At 44.1% G+C, this 22,803-nt stretch overlaps 1 protein-coding gene across 4 annotated transcripts in view; it reads left to right on the forward strand.

Moving 5' to 3' along the window:
* Positions 1-22,803, forward strand: part of ATXN1 (ataxin 1) — a 274,246-nt gene extending 251,443 nt beyond the window's left edge. For 3 of the 4 annotated variants that reach the window (XM_090039240.1, XM_090039241.1, XM_090039242.1), the window contains 2 exons: positions 4,342-6,382; positions 17,193-22,803. In XM_090039240.1, the coding sequence (XP_089895366.1) occupies positions 4,502-6,382; positions 17,193-17,723 (2,412 nt within the window). In that variant the 5' untranslated portion in view covers positions 4,342-4,501 and the 3' untranslated portion in view covers positions 17,724-22,803. Of the gene's footprint in view, positions 1-4,341; positions 6,383-8,360; positions 8,393-17,192 lie in introns of all 4 variants that reach the window. The other variant, XM_090039243.1, reaches the window with a different exon arrangement.

The following is a 22,803-nucleotide window of genomic DNA, read 5'->3' on the forward strand; positions in this document are numbered from 1 at the left end:
TAATTCTTATGTTTCAAGCAGAATTGGTTGCATCTTTCTTGCTGTTACTGTCATTTAAAATATTAGGTCAAAACTTTCTAAACACTGAAGACACAATGGGCTGATTTTGTTTCAGTGAGAAGTGGCTGCCCACTGTTCTGAAAACCTAGCTGCTGATCTCCTAAATAAGTTAGAAACATAATTTCAGGTAGCCAGACTTGAAAATTTTGGCTAACGTTTATAGTTCAGGGAGAAGTTAAATAAAATTGGCAGTTTGTTTCCCCCTGGCCCATTAGCTTGTTTGCTCCTCCTATACTCACCAAGGGTGGCATGAGGTCCTTTGAATGGTATCTCAAGATAAAAAAGATAAGCACGTGTTAAGGCTTGTCCCTGCCTGGCTTGTCCCCCACTCCCACCTCCTGGCTCCCTCCACAAGGAAGTAAGACCTGTAATATATAAATTAGTTTTTGAAATTGGGTACTACTCAATTCACAAAAGTTATGGAAGGGTTCCTCGACTCCAGTGAAGGGTGCCTTGATTCCAAAAAGGTTGGAACCACTGATGTAGAGATGATGGGAAACTCTTTGGTTACCTCTGTGATCTCTATGAAACACTTGTGGAAAAAAAAATAAACAGTACCTTAAAGCCATGTATGTCTCATCTGGCTTCAGATTCCATTACTGTCTCCAACCCAACATCATGTTAATCAAAAAGGTTTGCTAAGCTCCAACCCCACCTGAATGACTCTAGACTCATTTATGGTTTTTCCTTATAGGTAGAAATACATTGTTATGCATAAATTAAATACGAAAGCAGTTGATATTTGGTTGTTTTGAAGGAGTTTTGTTTTGAGTTTTGGGGCTTACTCAAACCCAAAATTCAGGGGGTGAAAACCTTTTTGAGTAGCAGCAGAACAAAAAACCCCTGCAAACTGAAACTCTTGAATTTCACTTGACTCTTCCTCTAGTAGATTTGAGACAGAGAATCTGAATCCAAAGCTCCTCAAAGTTGTAGAACATCTAAATCTGGGGATCTGGTTTGTGTATTATATAAATTAAGGATTCATCCCTTCTCCAGAGCTGGGTTATATTTAGAACTGGGGTTTGGAGTCAGCTGGGGGCCATATCTCAGCTTTAGATACGAAGGCAAATATTCCCCTCTAGGTATGTTTAGATCCTTTGGAATAAGGCCTATCTCTACAAGAGATCAAACAGATCAATTCTGTCAAGCATCCAAGTTCAATAGGAGGAACACCATGAATATGTAAAACAGGTTCCATCCCAGTGCTTCTGTGCAGCTGCCTAAGTCTGGGAGAGCTTCTGCCAAGGTTTGCTGCCCAGGATACAAAACTACAGTGAGCTAAAGTTAACTACCGATGACTGCGCAAATGTAGCTTGGCAATTTTATTTTTAGTTGAACTTAAAAATAAAAATCTGTAAGTCATATCTAATAGAATAATTTTAGCTGTTGCCAAGACAGGCTGAGTAACTGTTACAAAGAGTGATAGCTGCAGTCCAAATAACAGGGCTCTTGTCTCCTGCCTGCCCTTGTCCAACTGAGTCTGCAGTAGTAATGGATTCCCTGGCTCACTGGCAAGTCTGTAGGACTGAGCACATCAGCCTGGATTGTGCAGGGAGCCACTTCTGAAAGCAGGCTTTCAAATAATTTTTAAGTGATCACTATTTTAAAGAAAAATTTTATGCTTTATTATGGACAGAACCAGAATTCTGTCCTCTGTGACCAACATTATTAGTATTATGTACAAAACCAGCTTTGCGTCTTTACTGATTTCTCATGTATTAACTGGGGTTTAGTAAACTGTGAGGTCAGCAGTGCTTATACTTATTTTACAGATGGGAAAACTTGAAGCGCAGCAAATGCCAAAGTGATTCACCCAGAGCCATACAGCTGGGCAGTGTCAATACTCATGCTTGATGGGAACCCAGCTGGCCTTGGTTTCGGTCCCTTGCTGTTACCAGTTAGATCACCTTGTTTCTCTTAGCTGTAACTCTGTCTGGGGCTTGGCAAAGAAGTTAAATGACTGTAGCTGCTTTAATTTGAGAACAGCTTCAGAACCTACAAATAACTTGTCCACTAGCCTCTGTCAGCTTACTTTTATTTCACACTAGTAAACTGCTCCTATAGAGTCATGAAGCGAAAGCACAGCGAACTGTTTTTGTAGGGTCTATGCAAATAGCTGTGGTGGCTTATTTAACATTTATTAATTTTTCCAGCCATGAAATGGCCCATTTAAAAAGAAAAATTACCCCACACCATTAGAATACTTTGGGCCTTTCCCTTAAGATTATAACAGCTCTGAGGCACATCAAATCTAAATGAGGGCCTTGAGGTTTTAATCTCAGTCTTCCATGTTGTCATAACACCATGTAAGAGGTATATGGCAAGCTTATTGTTCATGCCTTGCATTATGATCACTGATCAGGCATTTGTTGAGGAGGGGAAGAAGGGAAACAGAAGGAATGTTACTTTCCATTGTATAAGAAAACTGTCATTACTGATCAACAGCATTCACATTTAATATCTGTTACACCATCTCTTTCCACTGAGGCTTCCTCTCACATTGTTTCTGTTTCTCATGCATAAAATAATGCTGCTGTTGTTCAAAGTCCTGTAGCGTGAGGCGATACATTTCTGAACGCCCACCCTTGCATATCTTTAAAAAAGGCAGCAGTACAGGTGCTGAACAGTAGCTGAATGGGGGCGAGAAGAGTTTCGTTTTCTGTAAAGTTTCAGTCATGAAACAAGAACAGGAGTGCATAACTTTGGTGGGGGGGAGTACTTTGAATTTATTTAAAAAAGAAAGGGACTAATCACTGACGTAGTTTCATAGAAGTTAGGGGCTGGAAAGGACCTCACAGATCATTGGGTCCAGCCCCCCTGCACCTGGGCAGGAAAGACTGCTGGGATCATCTGCTCCCAGCAAGGTGGGTGTCAAGACCCTTTTTGAAGATCGCCAGGGTGGGTGACTGTAGCACCTTGGGTGCACTATGTTTTTTATCAGGAAATGATAGGATTTAGGGAGACCTTGTCCCTTATCTTAATGATGGCAGAAGCAACTTTCTACCTAAGTAGGTCAGCAGAAGAGATGACACTTTGCTTCAAACCTATATAAATGCATGAGCCTTTCGATTTCTGAGCAACCTACAGATTTGGCGCTTGCCTCTGCCCTGTCTCGTGGGAGTGGCCAGTCTCAAACACCCCAAACCCTCTTAACATGGGGTACCTTCAGATCCAAATTCAGATCTGACCTGTACTGCTGTGCTCCCTGCCTGTGACTTTCTGACTGAATTGTGGCCTCCAAGGTGGAATGCTTATTCCGCTTCTTGTTAGAGAGCTGTTCTCATTGACTTAGGAAATGCCCTGCCCCTGCACTGGTGGAAATGTGTTTGTTACACACACCAGCTGTGTCTCATAGTTCATTGGTTGCTAAGAAACAAGGAAATTTGATCCAGTAGGCACTACATCTACGGCCATCATCATGGTGGTGTATAGTTTAAATAGGCAGGTACACCGTGACCTATACAGACAGATATGGATGTCGGAGACCAATTATTTTGCAGAGTAGCGTTCCACCAGGTCATTTTCCTATGAGCAGCCAATAGCAGAGGGCTTCAAAAGTAACAGAAACCTCATTAAAAATCTGGCACAGAGCCATCTTTGGCTTTATGCTGTTGCTGTAAATAAATGGCTTGGCTGGGGTTCATTGCCAAATGAGTAGATGAAGGGCACTTGTGTCTCATTGTAATGAGCCATGGCTGGAGACAAGAGGAAAAGGTAACTGTTTGCAGTGCAGACCAAAGCAAAATGAAAGCCTTGTGTTGCTCACTCAGAGGTCTAAGAGGCTACAAGAAATGCATCTTCCTTCTGAGCTACTGAAAGCTACTAGTTGCTAATGTAAATATTTTTCCATATGTGTTCATGCAACATATGAGATACTACAGTGATCCCATGTTGTAGGACCTGCTAGGATGAGATTGTCCCATTTTTTTTAAAGGTGGAGGGCAAGTGTGTGGGAGAATGACATATGTATTATATGGAAACACAACACTTTTTCAGAAAAGGAGAAACAATGAGCCTTGAGGTGTTAAAAAAGTTACCACGCTTAACTGCAGAAAAGTTTGGTCTTTGAGTTTTGATTGCCCAATCTGTTAATGATTTTTATGATGTATTAACTCGACGTAGCCGGTGGTTTCACTGCTTTTAAAGTAGAGCTATAATCTGATCCTAGGAGTGTTTGCAGCACTGAAAGTCTGTTCTTAATTTTGTAAAGATTTTTCTTTCTCTTGAATTGATATTTTGATTTCCCTTTCCTCCCCCCCCCCAACTCATGTCTCATTCCAGAATCCAGAGCAGCTGTTGGAGGATTGTGCTCACAAGGAGATGATTCCTCATGAAGTCACTGGATCCCCTTCAGAAATCAAATGTGACTTTCCATTTATCAGACTGAAATCTGAACCAGCCAGACAGTGAAGCAAGAGCAGTGGAGGGGGGACGGCGAAAGATGAAATCCAACCAAGAAAGGAGCAATGAATGCCTACCGCCCAAAAAGCGAGAAATCCCTGCCACCAGCCTGCCTTCCGAGGTGAAGCCATTAGTCCTGCCAAACGAGAACCACCGTGCAGATAACTTAATATGGCTCTCCAGCACGTCCAGCAGCCAAAGCAGCATGGGTGGAAGACACAGACCTGGAGGGACTTCGGTGGAGATTGGTTTACAGCAGGGCTTACACAAATCACTGTCCACAGGAATGGACTATTCCCCACCCAGTGCTCCCAGGTCCGTTCCAGCCACAACAACACTTCCCACGGTGTATTCACCTGCACTGTCACAATCAGGGACACCTGTCTCCCCTGTGCAGTACACGCACCTGCAACCCACTTTCCAGTTCGTTGGGCCCCAGTACAGTGGACCATATGCCGGGTTCATCCCCTCCCAGCTGATTTCCCCGACAGCCAATTCCGGGACTGGCGCAGCAGCCTCTGCCACTGCTGTTGCAACCACTCCATCCCAACGCTCTCAGCTGGAGGCTTATTCCACTTTGCTGGCCAGCATGAGCAGCTTGGGCCAGCAGGGGCACAAAGTTGAGCAGCATCTCGTCAGGACACCGGGGTTGATTTCAGCAGGGTCTCCTCCTCCTACCCAACAAAACCAGTACGTCCACATTTCCGGCTCTCCCCAGAGCGCGGTCCGAAACGTCTCTCCTCCGACCATCCCAGTCCATATGCATCCCCACCAAACAGTGATTCCACCCACACTCACCCTTGGGCCTTCCTCCCAAGTGGTGCTGCAGTACACAGACTCTGGAGGCCACTTTGTCACCAGGGATCCTACCAAGAAGGCAGAGAGCAGCCGGCTGCAAGCAATGCAGGCCAAGGAAATTCTGAACGGAGAGCTAGAGAAAAGCAGGCGGTATGGCCTCTCACCCTCTGCAGACGTGGGTCTAGTCAAAGCAGGCAATAAACCAGCTCCTCACCATTACGAGACCAGGCACGTGGTGGTTCACCCGAGTCCTGCCGAATATAGCACACGAGATTCCTCCAGTGTCCGGGCCTCTGTGATGGTCGTACCGAACAGCAGCACACCTACCGCAGATATGGAGGTCCAGCAGGCCACCCACAGAGAAACCTCTCCCTCAACCCTCAACGACAAGGGAAACTTGCATTTAGGAAAGCCAGCCCACAGGTCCTATGCTTTATCTCCACAACAGACTATGGGCCATGAGGGGGTGAAAACAATCGCCACCTTGTCCCCTCATACTGTCATTCAGACCACCCACAGCGCCTCTGAGCAAGTCCCTGTCGGACTGCCTGCTACGGCCTTCTATACCGGGACCCAGCCGCCAGTAATTGGCTATCTGAGTGGTCAGCAGCAAGCGATTGGTTACCCTGGAAACCTGCCACAGCATCTGGTGATCCCTGGCACCCAGCCTCTGCTTATACCAGTTGGCAATGCAGACGTGGAATCATCAGGAGTAGCACCTGCTATAGTCACTTCATCTCCTCAGTTTGCAGCAGTGCCTCATACATTTGTCACTACCGCCATTCCTAAGAATGAGAATTACAGCGTTGAGTCGCTCGCAACCCAGCCAGCCTACCAGGCAGCCGTGGTGCAGGCCCAGATCCACCTTCCCGTCGTGCAGTCTGTTGCTTCTCCGACAGCAGCTCCTCCGACACTGCCCCCTTACTTCATGAAAGGGTCGATCATTCAGTTGGCTAATGGGGAGCTGAAGAAGGTAGAGGACTTAAAAACAGAAGACTTTATTCAGAGCGCAGAAATCAGCAGTGACCTGAAAATAGACTCCAGCACCGTGGAGAGAATTGAAGACAGCCATAACCCAGGCATTGCTGTGATACAGTTTGCTGTTGGAGAGCATCGAGCACAGGTAATAAGTGGCATCGCTAGAGGGTACAAGTGGAATGAGAAACGTGTTTGCTTCCTAGGAACAACTTACTTTAAGGTGATTTGCTTGATGGGGTTGGTGCAGGGAGATTGGTTCAGTTCTTCAGTAATCCTCAATTCTGTCTGGCTGGTGGCCCATGACTAGTTAAATTGTGGCCCCTGTGCTCTTGCCTGGCTGCCATCCCCCCCTCGCTCTGGCTACAGCAGCAGCTGGGGTCTCTGGGCTTCCCCTCCTCTCCAGCTGCTGCTTCCTGGCTCCCCTCAGAGGGGTGTGGCAGCACGGCAAGCCGCATGAGGAGCTGAGGGTGAGTATGAAGCTACGCAGAAATGGAGGGGGAATGGGGCCGTGTGTGAGGGATCACACCTGCATAGTGGGGGGCTTTGTGCAGTTGTGTGGGGAGTTGCCCACAAGGGCACACTTTGCAGTAGGGGGAAGCAAAGGGGAATTGCACTCATGCATTGCAGTAGGGGGAGGGAATTGCACTCACATGCCCATGTGGAGCTGGTGTGTGTGCCTGGGCACATGGTGCAGTGGGATAGAGGGTGTTCATGCAGCCCTGTGGCTCAGCTGGTGCAGCCTGCGCTGCATGTGGCCCCCGGAGTCTTAGAAGCTGGACTTCCCTGCTCTAGACATTACTATTGAGCCCAAGGAAGACAGTAAGCACCATACAAATACATAGGGATAAAACAGATCTGGTTTCAAGAACACAGAGTTTAGAGCCCCCAGTCCATCGCTCTATCCACTGAACTGCCCATCTAGCTGTTGGTAATATTGGGTACCAGGCCCTTCACGCTTTATCCGCTAGATTAGAACCATGAGCTCAGTGGAGATGATTAAAATGCTCAGTATGCATATTTTACTCTGAGAGCTGATTTTTACTTTTGACTAATTCTTGTTCCAGAATGCTGCAGTATACTTCAGTCTGAAACAAAAACTAGCCTGGAGGGGTAGGGAGGGGATGAGGCAGTGAATTTCCATGGCTTGAAAACTTGGAGCTCTCCTGGAATGGTTTCATTTGCACATTTAAACCACTGAAACAACACAGAGTTTCATTCAGGTTTCAGCTACAAGTGGTTTAAATACTGCCTAGCTGGCAGATTATGTGTCCTAAGGAAACTTCACAAGAAAAATGACCACTATGCCAAGGCTACCCATGCTCCTCCACTTCCCTTCAGACCAGTGTGTGTGTGTGAGGTGGGGGTGCCTTTTAGACCTAGAATGTGTTAATTGGAAATGGTTACCTCAGGTATCTGAGTAGTTCAGTGTGGGATAGATTAACTAAATTAGAGAGCAATTTAGTGCACAGAAATATTCATGTTTTTTTTTAAAAACAAAAGCATCTTGGTGCACATCGTTTGGATTTGGTTTTAAAAGCAGTGGAGTGGAGAACATGAGAGAAAGAGACAGGGACTGGAAACTGAATGGCTTTAGTGCTGAAGTCTGGGAAGGAAAACAAAAGAGCATTGTTGCTGTGGGATAAGAGCTATTACCCTGTTTCAGTTTTAATAGGAAAAGGTCCTTGCTTCCAGAGCTGTTTACATTGCACAGTTACGTTCCTACCTTTAAGGTAACGGAGCCTGCGAATTAGGTGTGTAGTTGTTTCACATTTACAAATCCATTACACAGTCGTGAGAACTAGGGCCTCTGGTGCTGTTGGTAATTCATGGAAGGCACTCAAGATTTGGTTTTCTTATCGTGCATTTTTGACTGTCACTTTTAAGAAACCCACAAAGGAGTTTTGGCATTACATTTTTTATTGACAGTCTCCTATTCCTCGATAGTTTCATTACTATGTAGTCTGAAAGCCTTTCATCTCCTGTCAAGCTTCCTGCTCTGAGGAAGAATCCCTGGATCAGAACCAGTTGTTACAATTTGCCCCAATGCTTTGAATAATGAGGTTGCAAAATAGTAATCTTCCATCTGCAGTTTCCATCTTGTTCTCATTTGTCTCCCTCTGCAGCCAGACGCCGGGTCTCTGCACCAGCAGAAGAGGTACAAATTAGTAGGCATCATTTGTACGGGGTTTTGTTCACAGATGTGTCAGTGCAGCCACTGCGTTGTGGTATTGCACACTGGGAAGGAGCTACCTTGCAGAAGGGTAGAGTGCCACCTTCTGGCTAAAAGCATGTTGAGTTTGCAGGCTGTGAAAACAAAGCTGCAAGTCACAGTCTCCTCCAGCAAAGTGTCACCTTATCGAGAAGCCTATCAGAATCAGGCTGACATCATCACAGTTAAAATACTCCACCAGCTGTGTTTCCCACAAGGGCTGCTTCCAGAATTCAGAGAGAGTCACGTAGAGATATGATTAAAATGTGGGTTTAATTTAGGTTTCCTGCAGATTCCAAAGCTTGGGTCTCTTCCCAGATCAGCCGTATTCTGTATAGTAGCAACCGCTCTGCTGATTTCTCCTTGCCTGGTTAGAGAGATATTGCATCCTAGCGTGTTTGAAGTCTCCGATGACTTCATCCTCAGTCTAATATATGGATAAGTATGAACAGCATCTAACCTTGTTAGCAGACGTACAGTCTTTCTGTTTGTTAGAAAATTTACTGGGTGCAGAAGACTTAATGTAGTGTTGAAAAAACAGTCATTATTCTTGCCTCACATCTGTAGAAAAGGAACAGCTTTACATTCTGATATTCCTGTATGTATAACACATACTATCTCCCAAATATGTTGGAAGAAGTACACATATAAATGGGGGCTAAGTATAATAAAGGTATCACTCTGTATTGTAGTTTATTATTGTTTTTTCCCCATTTATATGTATACTCTCCCACTGTATTCTGTGTTCTAATTATATATGTAAAATATGAATACTGATTTTAATATCATATAGAATAATCAGCTACCATGCACATGTACTCCTCCCAGGCATTCTGGGAGTTAATATGATTTATATGTAGCAGAACATGGAGCTGGGAATTAACTGTAATAGCAATGAATTCACCTACAGAATATGTACAAACTTCATGTAATCCTAATGCAAAACTTACGAAATAGGCAGCAGGAAAATTTTGTCCCCTCTTTGCAGATGTTGAATTCTAGAAAGAAAATCAGTTCAATGGGAGATGACCTTAGGGGGTCAGAAATGTCTAGGTCCTTTCCCATGCTCAGTAAACCTGATTCCACTGCTTTCTGTTATAATCATATCATTTCTTCTTATTGAACCAAATTGTACAAACCATACTCTGTCTTCTGCAGACCTTATCCCTTTGGATTCAAATGAGAGATTTTCCTTAGAAAAGACCTACTGATTTGGCCGGTTATTTATAGTCCTAAATGTTCCTCTTGTAATAGGACACACATCATTATAACCTGGCTTTTCCCTTGGCTGCCAGGGACAGTCTTAAAAAGGAAACAGAACTTGTTAATAAATCACCTGTATTTACACCAGTAGAAGCAAAATAACTCTTCTAAAGTGTTGTTTTGTTTTCTGAGGTTTGGTTCCTGATTATTTCTTGGAAAAAACAGGCTGCAATGTCATTTGCTCATGAAGCCAAAGGAAAAAGAAAAAAAGGGAGAGGTGGATACATTGTTCACTCTCTCAGCTTTTTAATAGAATCATAGAAGTTAAAGATGGAAAAGTCCTGGTAGGTCATCCAGTCCACCCCCCGCCAGTTTAGCATTGTTCTTTAAAGTACATTTTCTGGTGCTTCATCCAATTTAGCTTTCCATCCATTTCTCTGCACACCCAAACCAGTCGTTTTCACTCTTGTTTGCACTCTTGTTTTGCTCTCCACTTTACATTATCTTTGGCACCGTAAAAGAAAAAAGAGAGAGAGTGAGAGAATTAGACTCATGTTCATGGCTGCAGATAGAAAGCTCTTGCTGCTGTTCTCTTGTGTAATCTGTCCCCCATTGTGTTCTGGGCAGAGGGGCAGTAATTTTATATTCCTGTGAATGACAGGGAAGCTGTATTATTAGTTTAAATGTGTTGCTCTGTACTGTTAACTTCTGAAAGTGCAGCACTTGAGGCCCTGTTTGGTAATTTAACCAGCCAGTGTGGATCGGTAGACAGAAATTGCTTCCCTTGTGAATCATGTTAGTGTAGCAGGATCACACTTCTGTAAAGAGTTGTAGTTGGTATCCCTCAAGCACTGCAAGAATAGTGGCTTGCTGGAGGAGGAGGTTGTAGACATCTACGGGTAAGCAGTGTCTTGTGTGATTTGCACAAGCAGGGTCTAGTGTGACCTGAATATTAGGAAGGATGAAGCAGAAACATCTTCTGTTTCATTGGCAGTGAAAGAAGCGGTCCCAAAATAAGAAAGCATTGTGAGTCCTGGTTCTGCACCACAAAAAAGTTGTAATCTATGGAGAAGCTAGTCAAATGCTGAAGGCCAGGTGCCTTTCCTACACAAGATTTTTCCGCCCTGTAGACAGAAAACTCCATGAGTCCTACAGATTTTCTTCCTAGCTGTTCTGCCATGAGGAGACATTGTCCCTCGGTAGAGCAGACAAGGTCCAGAAATGCCAGCATCTTGGGTCTGCACAAATCTTGGGCCACCATGCAGGCCAAAGCTACCTATGTTTAGGCTTCGTGCTTTCACACAATAACCTGTCCCCACTTTTTCCAGTTCTCTCAGGGATGTCCTGTCTTGTTTTTCCCACAGATCACAGTCCTCTGTATCCTGCTGCCTCCAGCAGGGAGAAATGACTGTGCAGAGGGGAAATCCCCATAGGATAAGGGTGACCTAGTAAGGGAAATCAGCCCTTCCCAAAATTGGTTTCCCCTAGAACAGCGTAACCAGAGGAGAACATTGTAATGTGGGGTTGCTTAGCCCTTGGCCCAAGGCATCATGTTGTCTGCCTGCAGGGCTTCTCATGGGTCTGGACATTTGGCAGCAGGGGAGTGGCAAAACCACTCCCATGCTCCAAATTTCTGGACCTGTGGGCAGCCATAGGCCTGGTGTGCTGGATTGGCCACCTGATCCCAGCACACAGGGCTGGGCATGGGTGGTGCCAGGCCACTGGGGCCCAAATCTGGGGCTCAGGGTCTGATGGGGTTAGCACTGGCCCCCAGGGCCCAGTCCCAGTGTCAGGGGCTGGAAGAGGGCAGTGCCAGACCCCCAGGGCCCAGTCCTGCCATGCAGGGCTGGTGCCAGGTAGACCCCTGGAGTCCATTCCCAGTGCATGGGGCAGGGAGGGGGCAGTGTCAGGTCGCAGGGCCTGATCCTGGCATGTGTGGCTTCTTTTGGCCTGTGGACCTGCCCCAGGCCACTCACTTGCTCTGCCGGGTTGAAAGCTTGAGCACCACTGAACTGCTTCACTCCTTTTATAGTTAGTTCCTGCTTTACTGTTTGATAAATGCTCTGTAACAAAGAGCTTCGAATCTAATGTTCTTCCATGTCAGTCTAAAATGCAGTCTGTATGATGCAAATGATAATACATAGAAATTAGCACTCACAGCATGGATAACCAGTGTTCCAGTACCAGGGCCTGAATTCCCGTGAACAATCTGAATTGCTTCCATGAACTGGACTGAGAATTAACACAATTCAGCAATTTAAGTGAAACAGTCAGGAATTGTCTTGGAAAGTTTTGACTGTTTTCACTAATGATTTTTAAAACAATAAAACATGAAGTAGCTCAGCAGCATCCTCAGGTGTTCTTAGAAAGGAGCTAACATTTTATTTTCTTGCTCCATACTTTTACATGGTGGAGGCATAGAGATGTGACTTCCAAACAGCGTCACTTGGCTTCTAAAAAAAAAAAAAGACAGCAAAGCCAGGTGACCCCGGTGGCCTTTTTTTTTTTTAAGTATTTGTGGGATTTCAGTCTAATAGCTCCATGAAGCAAAACTAGCAGGATATGATCACTAGAGCCCGACCGATAGGAGATACAGAAGTAGGCTGCTCTCCTTCCCCTTGCACCTTGGATTTTTATCCAAGTTCAACACCCTCGCCTCTCCCCACAGGGCAGGGTTTTACCTAGGGTGCAAAACCTGATATGTATGCCTCTGATTTCAGCTAGGTTTTATTAGGGTCTGATGTGTAAAGCAGTGGTAGTTCCAAGTTTTCTTCTTTCTAGGATCACACCCTGCCTTACAGACATCTGTATCCTGTTTGTACAAATGTCGTGACTGAACCGCAGCACTATCTCAGGAGTTAGCCTCCTCCCACCTTTATGGTTCAGGATCACAACAGTGCTGAAGACTGTTTTAATGGATAACTCTTCGAGTAAATAGCTTACCTGTTGAACCTATAAAAATGATACAATGGGTAGTACAAATATTGCTTATAGCCAGAGGCAGGTGGGTGCCAGTAAAGAGAAGGTAGGAGATGTGCAGTTGCATTGAAACACCCTTTAGAGAGCATATGGGACATGTTAAGGGAAAATGAAAAGAAAAAAGTATGAATTGAAGGGGAGAAGAGAAAGGAAGGGTGGAAAAATAGCAGGGTCCAAGAGTACTGATAGACTGAGTAGCAGATTCAACATCAACCAGATGATGCACATATCTGCATAGGGGCCATAAACACTACAGCCAGCAGCTAATGGCAGCGCTTTTGAAAAATCAGGACATTGAATTAGATGCCTACTGTATTTATCTGAATCTAAAATGACCCTGAGTTGAAGACAACCCCCCAGTAATTAGATTTCTATACATGGAAAAATTATAATTTGTTAATAATTTTCCATGTATAGAATCTAATTATTGGAGGATCATCTTCAGTTCATCCCCCCTGACTGCTGCAGGGGGCAGGTAGTAGCAGGGCAGGTGGTATGGGAAGGTCAAGGAGCTTACCACATGCTTGCGCCTGCACCCCTACAGCCTCAGCCCCTGCCTTCCACCTCTGCTTCTGTTTCCCCTCTACCCTCTGCCCTTACCTTGCTCTGTGCCAGCTATCTCCATCCATGTTTTAGTCTGGGGCAATAAACATGGCCCCAGCTGGGCCCCCGTAGCAGCCATGCCAGTGCTACAGGGCTGGGCTGGGGCCATGCTATGTGACTTAAGTGGATGGAGCCTGCTAGCATGGAACAAGAGGAAGGGGGCAAGGGAGAGGGGCATATGGGGCAGCAGAGGCTGCATGTGGGAAGGAGATAGAGGGAAGAGGGTACAGAGGGGGTCAGGCAGCAGCTGCAGCTACAGCCCCAACCCCAGGTAGGAGCTGTAGCCCAAGCCACAGCAGCTGCCTACCTGCCTATCACCCTTGTACTGGATTCTAAGACGAGGGGCTTTCCCGCCCCCTGGTAAATGGGTGGGAGGGGTTTGTTTTAAACTCGAGTAAGTGTGGTGTGTATATGGATATGGTGTCTAACCTCCAACACTTCTTTTTGAAAAATCTTGGCTCTAGCGCTGGGATATGTTGATGTTTGGTATAGGCTGCCTATGAGTCACACATTTGCAGATGCTAGGATCATCACCAGAGCGCCCCAAGGGATGACGAGGTCGAACGGTCACAAACTCCTGCAAGACCGTTTCAGGCTGGACATAAGGAAGAATTTCTTTTCTGTCCGAGCCCCCAAGGTCTGGAACAGTCTGCCAGCGGAGGTGGTTCAAGCACCTACATTGAACACCTTCAAGAGTAAATTGGATGCTTATCTTGCTGGGATCCTATGACCCCAGCTGACTTCCTGCCCTTTGGGCAGGGGGCTGGACTCAATGATCTTCTGAGGTCCCTTCCAGCCCTGATGTCTATGAAATCTATGAAATCTAGCCTAACTTCCTTGATACCATAGACCTAATCCGTGCTTGAGAGCTGGGTATATCTTCTGTCCCCCTACGGCCAGTGCAATTATTTTCTGGCAGGTTGCTCTAGAAGGTATTGTCACACTGAGTCAGAGCAGATCATTTGCAGTTTTCATGCCCTGGCACTTTGTTTATAATAGTCAAAAAAACCTAGTATGGGCAGTCAGGTTCTTATAAAATTTCTTATATACAGGTTACTTTGGTAGGTAGAAAGAGCAACTAGGAAATCACAACTCATTGTCTGAACATGCTTCTGTATAGTACCAATTTTTTTTCATGTTCTGTCCCCTCCAACAACCCAGTAAGACACTCACCTCATTTTTGGAAGGCAAAATGTAGAAGAAAAGATTTTTCCAGAGCTGGCTTTTTAATGGAGAGATATTGGCAACAGTATTTGTCATGCTCAGTCTAAACCTGTTGCCAATTTGAGAGCACCTGTGAAAGGGTTAATGTGACACTCCACCCATCCTGTTTGCTGCATGAGAGAAACTGGTAGCCATCTTACAGCACAGCATCTCCATGCTTCCTTTCTTCCCCGCATCTATTCCAGTGAAGAAAAATCAGCTTCCCCACTTAAGACACACCCCAATTTAGGACGGGGTGGTATTTTTGAGAGAAAGGTGCATGTGGCATGAGAGTAAATATGGTAAGTATTTATGGATGTCCTCAGAAGTTTATTTAGTTGGAAGTATTGGAGTTGTAAGTTGCAGCCATATCCTTTTGCCTGCTGTAGATTTGTGCAGTTACAATTGTAACCAAATATGATGGGATTTCCTGGCTTCCTAGGCTGTGAAGGCTGTGTCCTCATTCCTAGGAGAACAGAAAACTTCTTGGTTCACACAGAAGTTGTTTCCTCTGCACAAATGGGAGATCCAGAGGGAGCTGTTTCCAGCTGTGCTTGGTGAGAGGCTGGACTGCAAGTTGAGAGCAACTGGAAGACCTCCAGCTGTCCTGGGTATCTTACCCACTATCTAGTACTTAATAGCAGAGTCACTTCTGAAGCCACTATTTCTCAGCAAATATTTTTTTGTGAGAGAAGTAGTTATATGGCCAAAGAGAACTATTGTGATTCTCTAGGCCTGAGAACCTACCCAGTGCTTGTAGCAACAATACAATGACTCAAAGCATCCCTTTCCATCTTCCAGCCAAAGCTGTTGGGATTCTAGGAGTACACTAAGCATCTTGAACCTCAACACAGTCCTTTGGATGAGTAGAAGGAGTAGAAGGAAAAAAAGGATAGATAAAGAGTCTTTCACTGCCTGGAGCTAAATGGCCTCCTGAAGTCCCTTCCTGCTGTACTTTTCTATGATTCTGTGATCTTAAAGATCTGGTTTAAAAATACTGAGCCAAATTTTGGTTTAAGAACTGATAAGGGTAATATACAAGTTCCCAAGTCCTTTGTGAATTTTCTGACTTAATAATTAGAGCAGGGTCTTGCCTTGGTGTGAGAGGAACCACAGAGGCAAGGACAGCTTGGGAGCTGAGGAGTAGAACAGCTTGTGGGACATTCACAAGTGCTGTTGCTGCCCCTGCAGAGCTTGCTGGTGGGCGCAGCGTACTTCAAAACAGGTGACGTGAGAACGAATTAGCATTCCCTGGTGGAGGTGTTTGGTGCTGCTCTGCAAAGGCTCTGCTGCAGAAGCAGTGGAGAGTGGTGGCTCCAACAAAAGATATAAAATTATGAGTACTTTAGTGTGTACATGTTTAAAAGTAAATGTATGCTAAGTGGTATGTGGGATTAGGACCAGAGAGCTCAATACATACACAAGCAATATGTGCTCCTGGCTGGCATGTGCTGCTACCACCACAGCTGTGCTGGCAAGAAGTCTGGATCTATGCTATGAGCAACTCAGTATGTACAGAAGCTCCAACTGCCCCTGGACAAAGATGGGGTGGTAATTTAGGACAGAGAGGAGTTGTGGGTAGAGGATTGAGAATAGGCTTCATGTCTCTTGGGCCCCTGGTACACATTGCACTTAAGATACGATTAACCAGTTAATCATGTCTTAAATAGTTATCTGGCCACAGATTAAAGCAGTTAATGGTGTGATAAAGTATAAGTCACAAAGTTGCTACACAAAGTATGTAGAACTTTGTGTCTGGTCCCTATCACATTGTGAATTGAATCTGCAGCCAGGCTGATCAGGGTTCCTAGCCTCCAGAATGCATGGCAACTAGACTCTTATATGTTCCCAAAGCTGAATGTCAATGAGCTGATTGCCAGTCCCAGCCAGGGGCGCATATGGCCAATGTGCCCCTGAGGCTGGGACCTGGGATCAGCTGCCACTCCCAGCCGCAACCCTTGACTCCCACGTGCCCTGTTGGCTGGGAGCAGCGGCAGTTCTTGGCTCAGCCTTCAGGGCTCAGCTGGAGTCACTGTACCTCCATGGCTGGGAGCTTCAATCAGCTAATTCAGGCTCCCAGCCGTGGGAGCTTGCTACTCGCCTTGCCGGATCCCGGGCTCCCCCTGCACTGCCAGTATGTCATGATGGGATCTGATGCTCAATCCCACAGTCACACCTCCTGCCATACACATCTGGCATGACAGGAAGCATGATTGTGGGGATCACACATCAAATCCCATAGTGCCTTTAATTGCACATCTACCAGGAGACTTGTATTCACAGGTTGTAGTCTAGTCAGGAGAGTCTTTCTTCACACAGTGGTTTGGTTGGAGAATACCAGAGTTTGTACCAAGAGGAAATGTGTCTCTGAGCAAAACAAAGCGCAGCAACAAGAGTCTTAAAAAATGGCTTCCACATTACATAATTCCCTGGTTGCCTCTCCAGTTAGTTGTATGTCACTGAAGAGACAGATAATGATACAGATCAAGCCTTGCTGAGTTTTTTGTGTTGTGGATGCGCTGCTGTTGGAGGACTCCTTAATGCCTTTTTAACAAGGACAGACATTAAGTCTGATGTTCATGGCAGTGGCATTACGGGCATTCACAGTTCAAAGATGTATGCATTTCTTCATCCACTACTAACTTACACATGGCTGAGTCCATGCTTGCCATATAAAAGACAAGACAATGGATATTTTCCTATTCACGTTCTCTCTTTTCCCCTCCACCTCCCCCTTTCATTTTTCCTTTTCCTACAGGTCAGCGTGGAAGTCTTGGTAGAATACCCTTTTTTTGTATTTGGACAAGGCTGGTCCTCCTGCTGCCCTGAGAGAACCAGCCAGCTCTTCGATTTGCCATGTTCCAAACTCTCCGTTGGGGATGTCTGCATATCGCTCACTCTCAAGAATCTGAAGAACGGCTCGATTAAAAAGGGCCAGCCCATGGATTCAGCTAGTATCTTGCTGAAGCACTCAAAGAATGACAGTCTAGCTGGAAGTAGACACAGGTATGCGGAGCAGGAAAACGGGATTAATCAGGGAAGTGCACAGATGTTAGCTGAGAATGGTGAACTGAAGTTTCCGGACAAAATAGGATTGCCTGCAGCACCTTTGCTCACCAAAACAGAACCCAGCAAGCCCACAGCGACGAGGAAGAGGAGGTGGTCGGCCCCCGAAACACGGAAACTAGAGAAATCAGAAGAGGAACCACCATTGACTCTTCCCAAGCCTTCTTTTATTCCTCAGGAGGTTAAGATTTGCATTGAAGGTCGATCTAATGTAGGAAAGTAAAGGCTGGTTGGGGAAAGGAAATTAGGCTATCCCTTGTCATTTTTATCCAGATTACTGTACTGTAGACTAAATAACCCAGTATTTACATGTTATCATCTTATTTTAGGTTTATGTTATAACCTTGTTGTTATAGTTGCAGCTGGTATTATGCAGGAGAGTGGTGCATATGTTTTTTCCACAAGTGTTTGTCAGTGACTAGGTTTTATCTAGAGCTGCAGAAGGGGCAGTATCTGCTTCGCGCACCCTTAGTGGAAATGAATGTGTTGTCATGGCTCCTGATTTCTAACACCAAGTGTAGAATAGGCTCCAGCTAGTCAAGTTTTTCTTTTTCTTTTTCTTTTCTTTTTTTGTGAGGTGACGAGAAGGGAGCTGTAGCAGAGACTAAGACCCCTGCAGGCATACCATGCCTTGCCATCACAGGAGGGGATTGGAGCTCTGTGGCAGGGTCATTAGGAGATTCCCTCACCTAAGGCAAGTGCTGAGAACAGATTATCAAACAGGATCAGGCAGTTTTTGACACATTACACAATAAAACCAACCTGTACTCACGACTCTATAGTATACAGTATAGTGCGTGTGTTTGTATACACACACACACACATACATACATACATACATACATATACACACACACACACACTATAGAGCTTTGAGCGCAGGGGGATGCACACACATGTACACACACACACGCACGCAAGCACACACCCCATGGGGTCTGACTGCCCTGATTTGTATTCATGGAGCGACTGCCATGCAGACATTTCTTTCCCACTTGCCAGTGCAGAACAGAACATCTGGCAAGTTTCTAGCTTTGAATTTTCTAGCCTGGAAGATTTACTTCATGGGGTTAGCAGAGGATTGTGGGAAGCCAAAAATTCTGTGGGTCTCCTGACTAGCTGTCCCTCCTGTGTCTGAGCAGTGTTAGACAAACCGACTGGGTTATGACATTGACATTTGCTTCCACAAGGTAGACACATACTGCCCCTTTGAGATCACAGACATAAATTGTTTGCATTTAGGTTGCAAATCTTTGTCTTTAACTCTAGTACTGTTTTTAGTTCATGACTATGGACAACTGGTGCCACTTTTTTCAAATTTCAGTGTGACACAAGGAACGTGATGTTGAAGATGAACATAGAATGTCTTTAAGCACTTAAAATGCTGTTCACACTTTATTGCTGAGCATCCTGGTCTAACACTCAATAAGTACTGTATCTCACTTTAATCTATTTGGAAAAAAAAACAAATCTCTTCAACACTGTAACTACATACGACTATGTAGAGTTTTCTCACAAGCAAGATGTTGAAAGTTTTAATGTGGTTTCAAAGGGATGAATGTGAATTATTGAACTAGTATGTGACAGTCATTGTCCACAAAGGACTACTTAATAGGAGGCACTTTTTAAACTTTAATGCTTGAGAAAGAGTTAAAGGCATATGTGAGCTGACAGATAATAAAAGAATAAGAGAAAGGAAAAAGGAAAGAGGAAAAAAAAATTATTGTCCAGTGTTTTTGAAAAAGATGGACTTTAAGGAAACTTGCAATTTGCACATCTTGAGTTTATCATTTGTGTGGTATTCCTGCAGTTTTTAACCTAATAATGTTGTGGGGATGGGAGGGGCTGACAGAGCATAAACAAATGTAGCAATTATTTACTAACCTGCCTAAGCTGTAGGCCATGATATAAGGTTATGTTCCTTTCAGAGTTCATTTTCAGTCTTTCTACCATATCTGCCACACAGAATCAGGTCCTAGCAGGGCAACTCTGAGAATTTTTCTTCAGCTTCATCGAGAGAGTTTTCCACAAGAGACATTTCTATACATGAGCAAGGTTTTGTTTTGTTTTTTTAAAGTAACTATTATTATTTTATTATTATTGTTATTTGTTATTTTTAATGACTTATTTTCCATTTGAAATACAATCTAGATTTCAGAGTTTGGTACAAAACAGGAAGGGAGGATTCACACATAAAAGTCTTTTTTGTTCCCAGAAATCTGAAATGAAGATAGGACAGGAGGCTCAGAGGTGCAGTGCACCCTGGGCTCCTGTTAAAGGCAATGGGCAGTGCATGTATTAAATACTTCACGTCTGAGATGAAGTCCACTGCAGTGCATGGAAAGACTTGCATCAGTTCCAGTGGGCTGGAAATTAGGCCTTCCATGATCAAACCTTTACATTATTCTCACCTTTGTCAAGTTTTGTTGTCAAGTCTGTATTCTTCCAGTACTTTTTAAGCTGTACTAATAGGGAGAAAAAATATAGAGGTTCCTAATTTGAAACACAGTTCCTAAAATGAACATTTTTTTTTCTAAATCTCGCTTTCAGGCTCCCTTGGAATACAGTACTTCAACGCCTTTGTCCAAGAATCTGAAAAATCCCCAGCTTTTGGCTCTCTTATTTGTTACTTGAAATTTAATACACACCAGAACTAATTGTTTGTATACCATTGTCTGGGGTGCACCAAAAACATTTAAGTAAGTTTAAGATAGCTTGAAACTTTTATTGAAGTTCCTTGAATTTTATTAACCTCTCAGCAAGCTACCAAATAGCTGAGCAGGTTCATTCTCACAGTCATACTGCTTACTTAGCGCTTAGTTTTCAACATTTCTGCTCAGAGAACTTGCTTAATCTTCCACATACTCTGCTCAGGGCACTTGCAATGTATTGTTTTGTTTTGTGTTCTCTTTTAACCTTTGAAGGTAAGAGGAATTGAAAGATGTGGGGCAGAATTATCGAACTGAGTTCACCTTTGTACCACTATCTTCATAATACACCACATTCTCAGAAAATCTGAAATAAAACCACACACCTTTTTGGCTATTTAAGGAAGCAGGGACTATGAAACTGACGAAATCTATTCAACTAACACTAAAATTAAAAAATATATATTTGGAGCAATAGGAATGTATTAGTCCTGTGCTTGTATTTCAGACTTAGGAATTCTGAAATGACTGGGTCCTTCCAAATAGTTGTCCCCTTTTCATGCTTTTTGCTTTTCTAGGATGTGCAATACTTTACGTGCCAACTTAGACTCACCCATGTGGTGGTAGCTAGATAGATCTCAGATCCACTTCTGCTCTCACCTGTTCTGTTCTTTCATTGTTTTTTTTATTTTTCCTTCTCCACCCCTCCCCAGAAACAATTATTTGGGGCCTTATGCCCCCTTTGTCCCAGGGAACAGAATCCTTATTGTTGTCCACAGGTGGGGTAAACACAGATTGAGGGCCTTGTATGGCACTGATTCACTCAAATGTATGTTCCTGGGCTCCACAATTTGAAATATTCAGAAAAAGGCTTAATGGATGTCTCCCCCTACCCCGCTATAGCCGTATTTTAAGGGGTGGGGAGAGGGAGTGTGCACATGTGAGGGGCATGTAACTCCAGCAGCTCGGTCCTGAGCAAACAATGCAGTCTCTTACATGAACAAAAGCAGCCTTCGACAGCATTGCCAGTGTTGTGTTCTCTTCAGTCTGTGCCTGTGATGGTTACTTCACAAATGCATGCCTAGTTATGCATTCACTGTCTCTGCATGTGGAGCTGAGGTGCTATGGGGGAGGGATGGGGAGGGTAAAAGTCACTTACGTGTACAAACCCCGCACAAAGTCTATGCAGGACTCAGGTTGCTAGCTGATGCAGAAACCAGATACTGGCTCCCAGTGCAGGGCTGAACTCCCCCGATCAGTGGGTACCGTAAAGGAGAGGTGATTTCAGTCAGTAGAGTTGGTGAACCTAGGGGCATGAGAGAGCGTTGTCTGTTGCAGTAAACAGTCGGTTTAAGACTCAGCCCCACGATGCCTGACTGACATGAGTAAATCCTTACTCCAGCAAGTTGCCCTGTTGATTGCTCATTTGAGTCAATCTCACAACATCTGGCATGCAGTGAGTGCGTCTACATGTTAATTAATGCTCCTTAGTTATTGCACATTAAGTTTAGTACTTGGTTAACCAAATACCTAATCAACATGCAGTAACACGCTATCGCGCAGTAGTGCCGACGCACAGGTTTTTAGCGACACTTATTGAGCAGTAGCCTAATACCACTGCTCAGTTGCGTATTAGCACAGGTTTTCCCCGGCACGCTACTGCGCAGTGTTATTCGGCTACTGCACAGTTAGCATCTCATGTAGACGCACCCAGCGAATTAACAATTGCAGGCACAGACCTACTGAGGTGAATCCAGTGTAAGAGGATTAGCCATGTGCCTCTGTACAGTGTCCACTTTGCAATATTAACTGACAACCATTTTCTTTATATTTTTTGTCTCTTATTTTTTGTACCAGACCTGTTTAGTTTACAACAAAATACATACAATCACCAAGAAATTAGTCAGGGCAAAGAGAAAAAAAAACAAGAACCTCTTTATAGGGATTTCTAAAAATATATATATCTATATCTATATATATAAAACGACTGTTCCTTATAGTGTTTAACTTAGGCATCATTTCAGTTTGTCTGGGCCACATCAAGGGGAATGTGGAGTTTGATGTCACTTACCTCAAGTCCTTTCGTTGAATCCCAAATTGGATTAATGTTTAAACTATTTTATGATTTTGTACATTGTTGGGGTTTTTTTCTTTTAAAATGTGTGTTTTGTCTTGGGGTTTTTTATTTCCATTTTTAACCCTCTCGTCTCTTTTAAACCTATCATTGTGTCATTTTCTCAGCACCTGGAAGTGACATCACTACTCTTCTTTTCCTAAGTCAAGGAACATTTAGAAACCTTTCACACCTTTTACTCAGGGATGGGGCTGGCGTGTGTGTGGTACACTGATGTGACCAGAAGCAGCACTTTTACTGCTTTGGAGTAGGGATGTACAATTTCAAGGACAAGTTTGGATTTCCTGCATCTTGTGAATTAACTTCTTAGGTATCACATAGATTGCAATACAAAGCACCAGATTCAATGTGAACCGTAACTTGTTGATTATCATGAAATTCATTCTTTGCACAGGGGTATATTTTTTTAACCTAAGCATGTTGCCAATATTAAAAAGGAAAAGGAAAAAATGAAATCCTGCTAATACTTAGTTTCTAAAATAGAAGCTAAATACCTGTTTCGAGAACAAATCTAATATAGC

Source organism: Crocodylus siamensis, chromosome 3 (genome assembly GCF_052110815.1).
Source record: "Crocodylus siamensis isolate JL-2025a chromosome 3, ASM5211081v1, whole genome shotgun sequence".
Taxonomy (NCBI): Eukaryota; Metazoa; Chordata; order Crocodylia; family Crocodylidae; genus Crocodylus; species Crocodylus siamensis.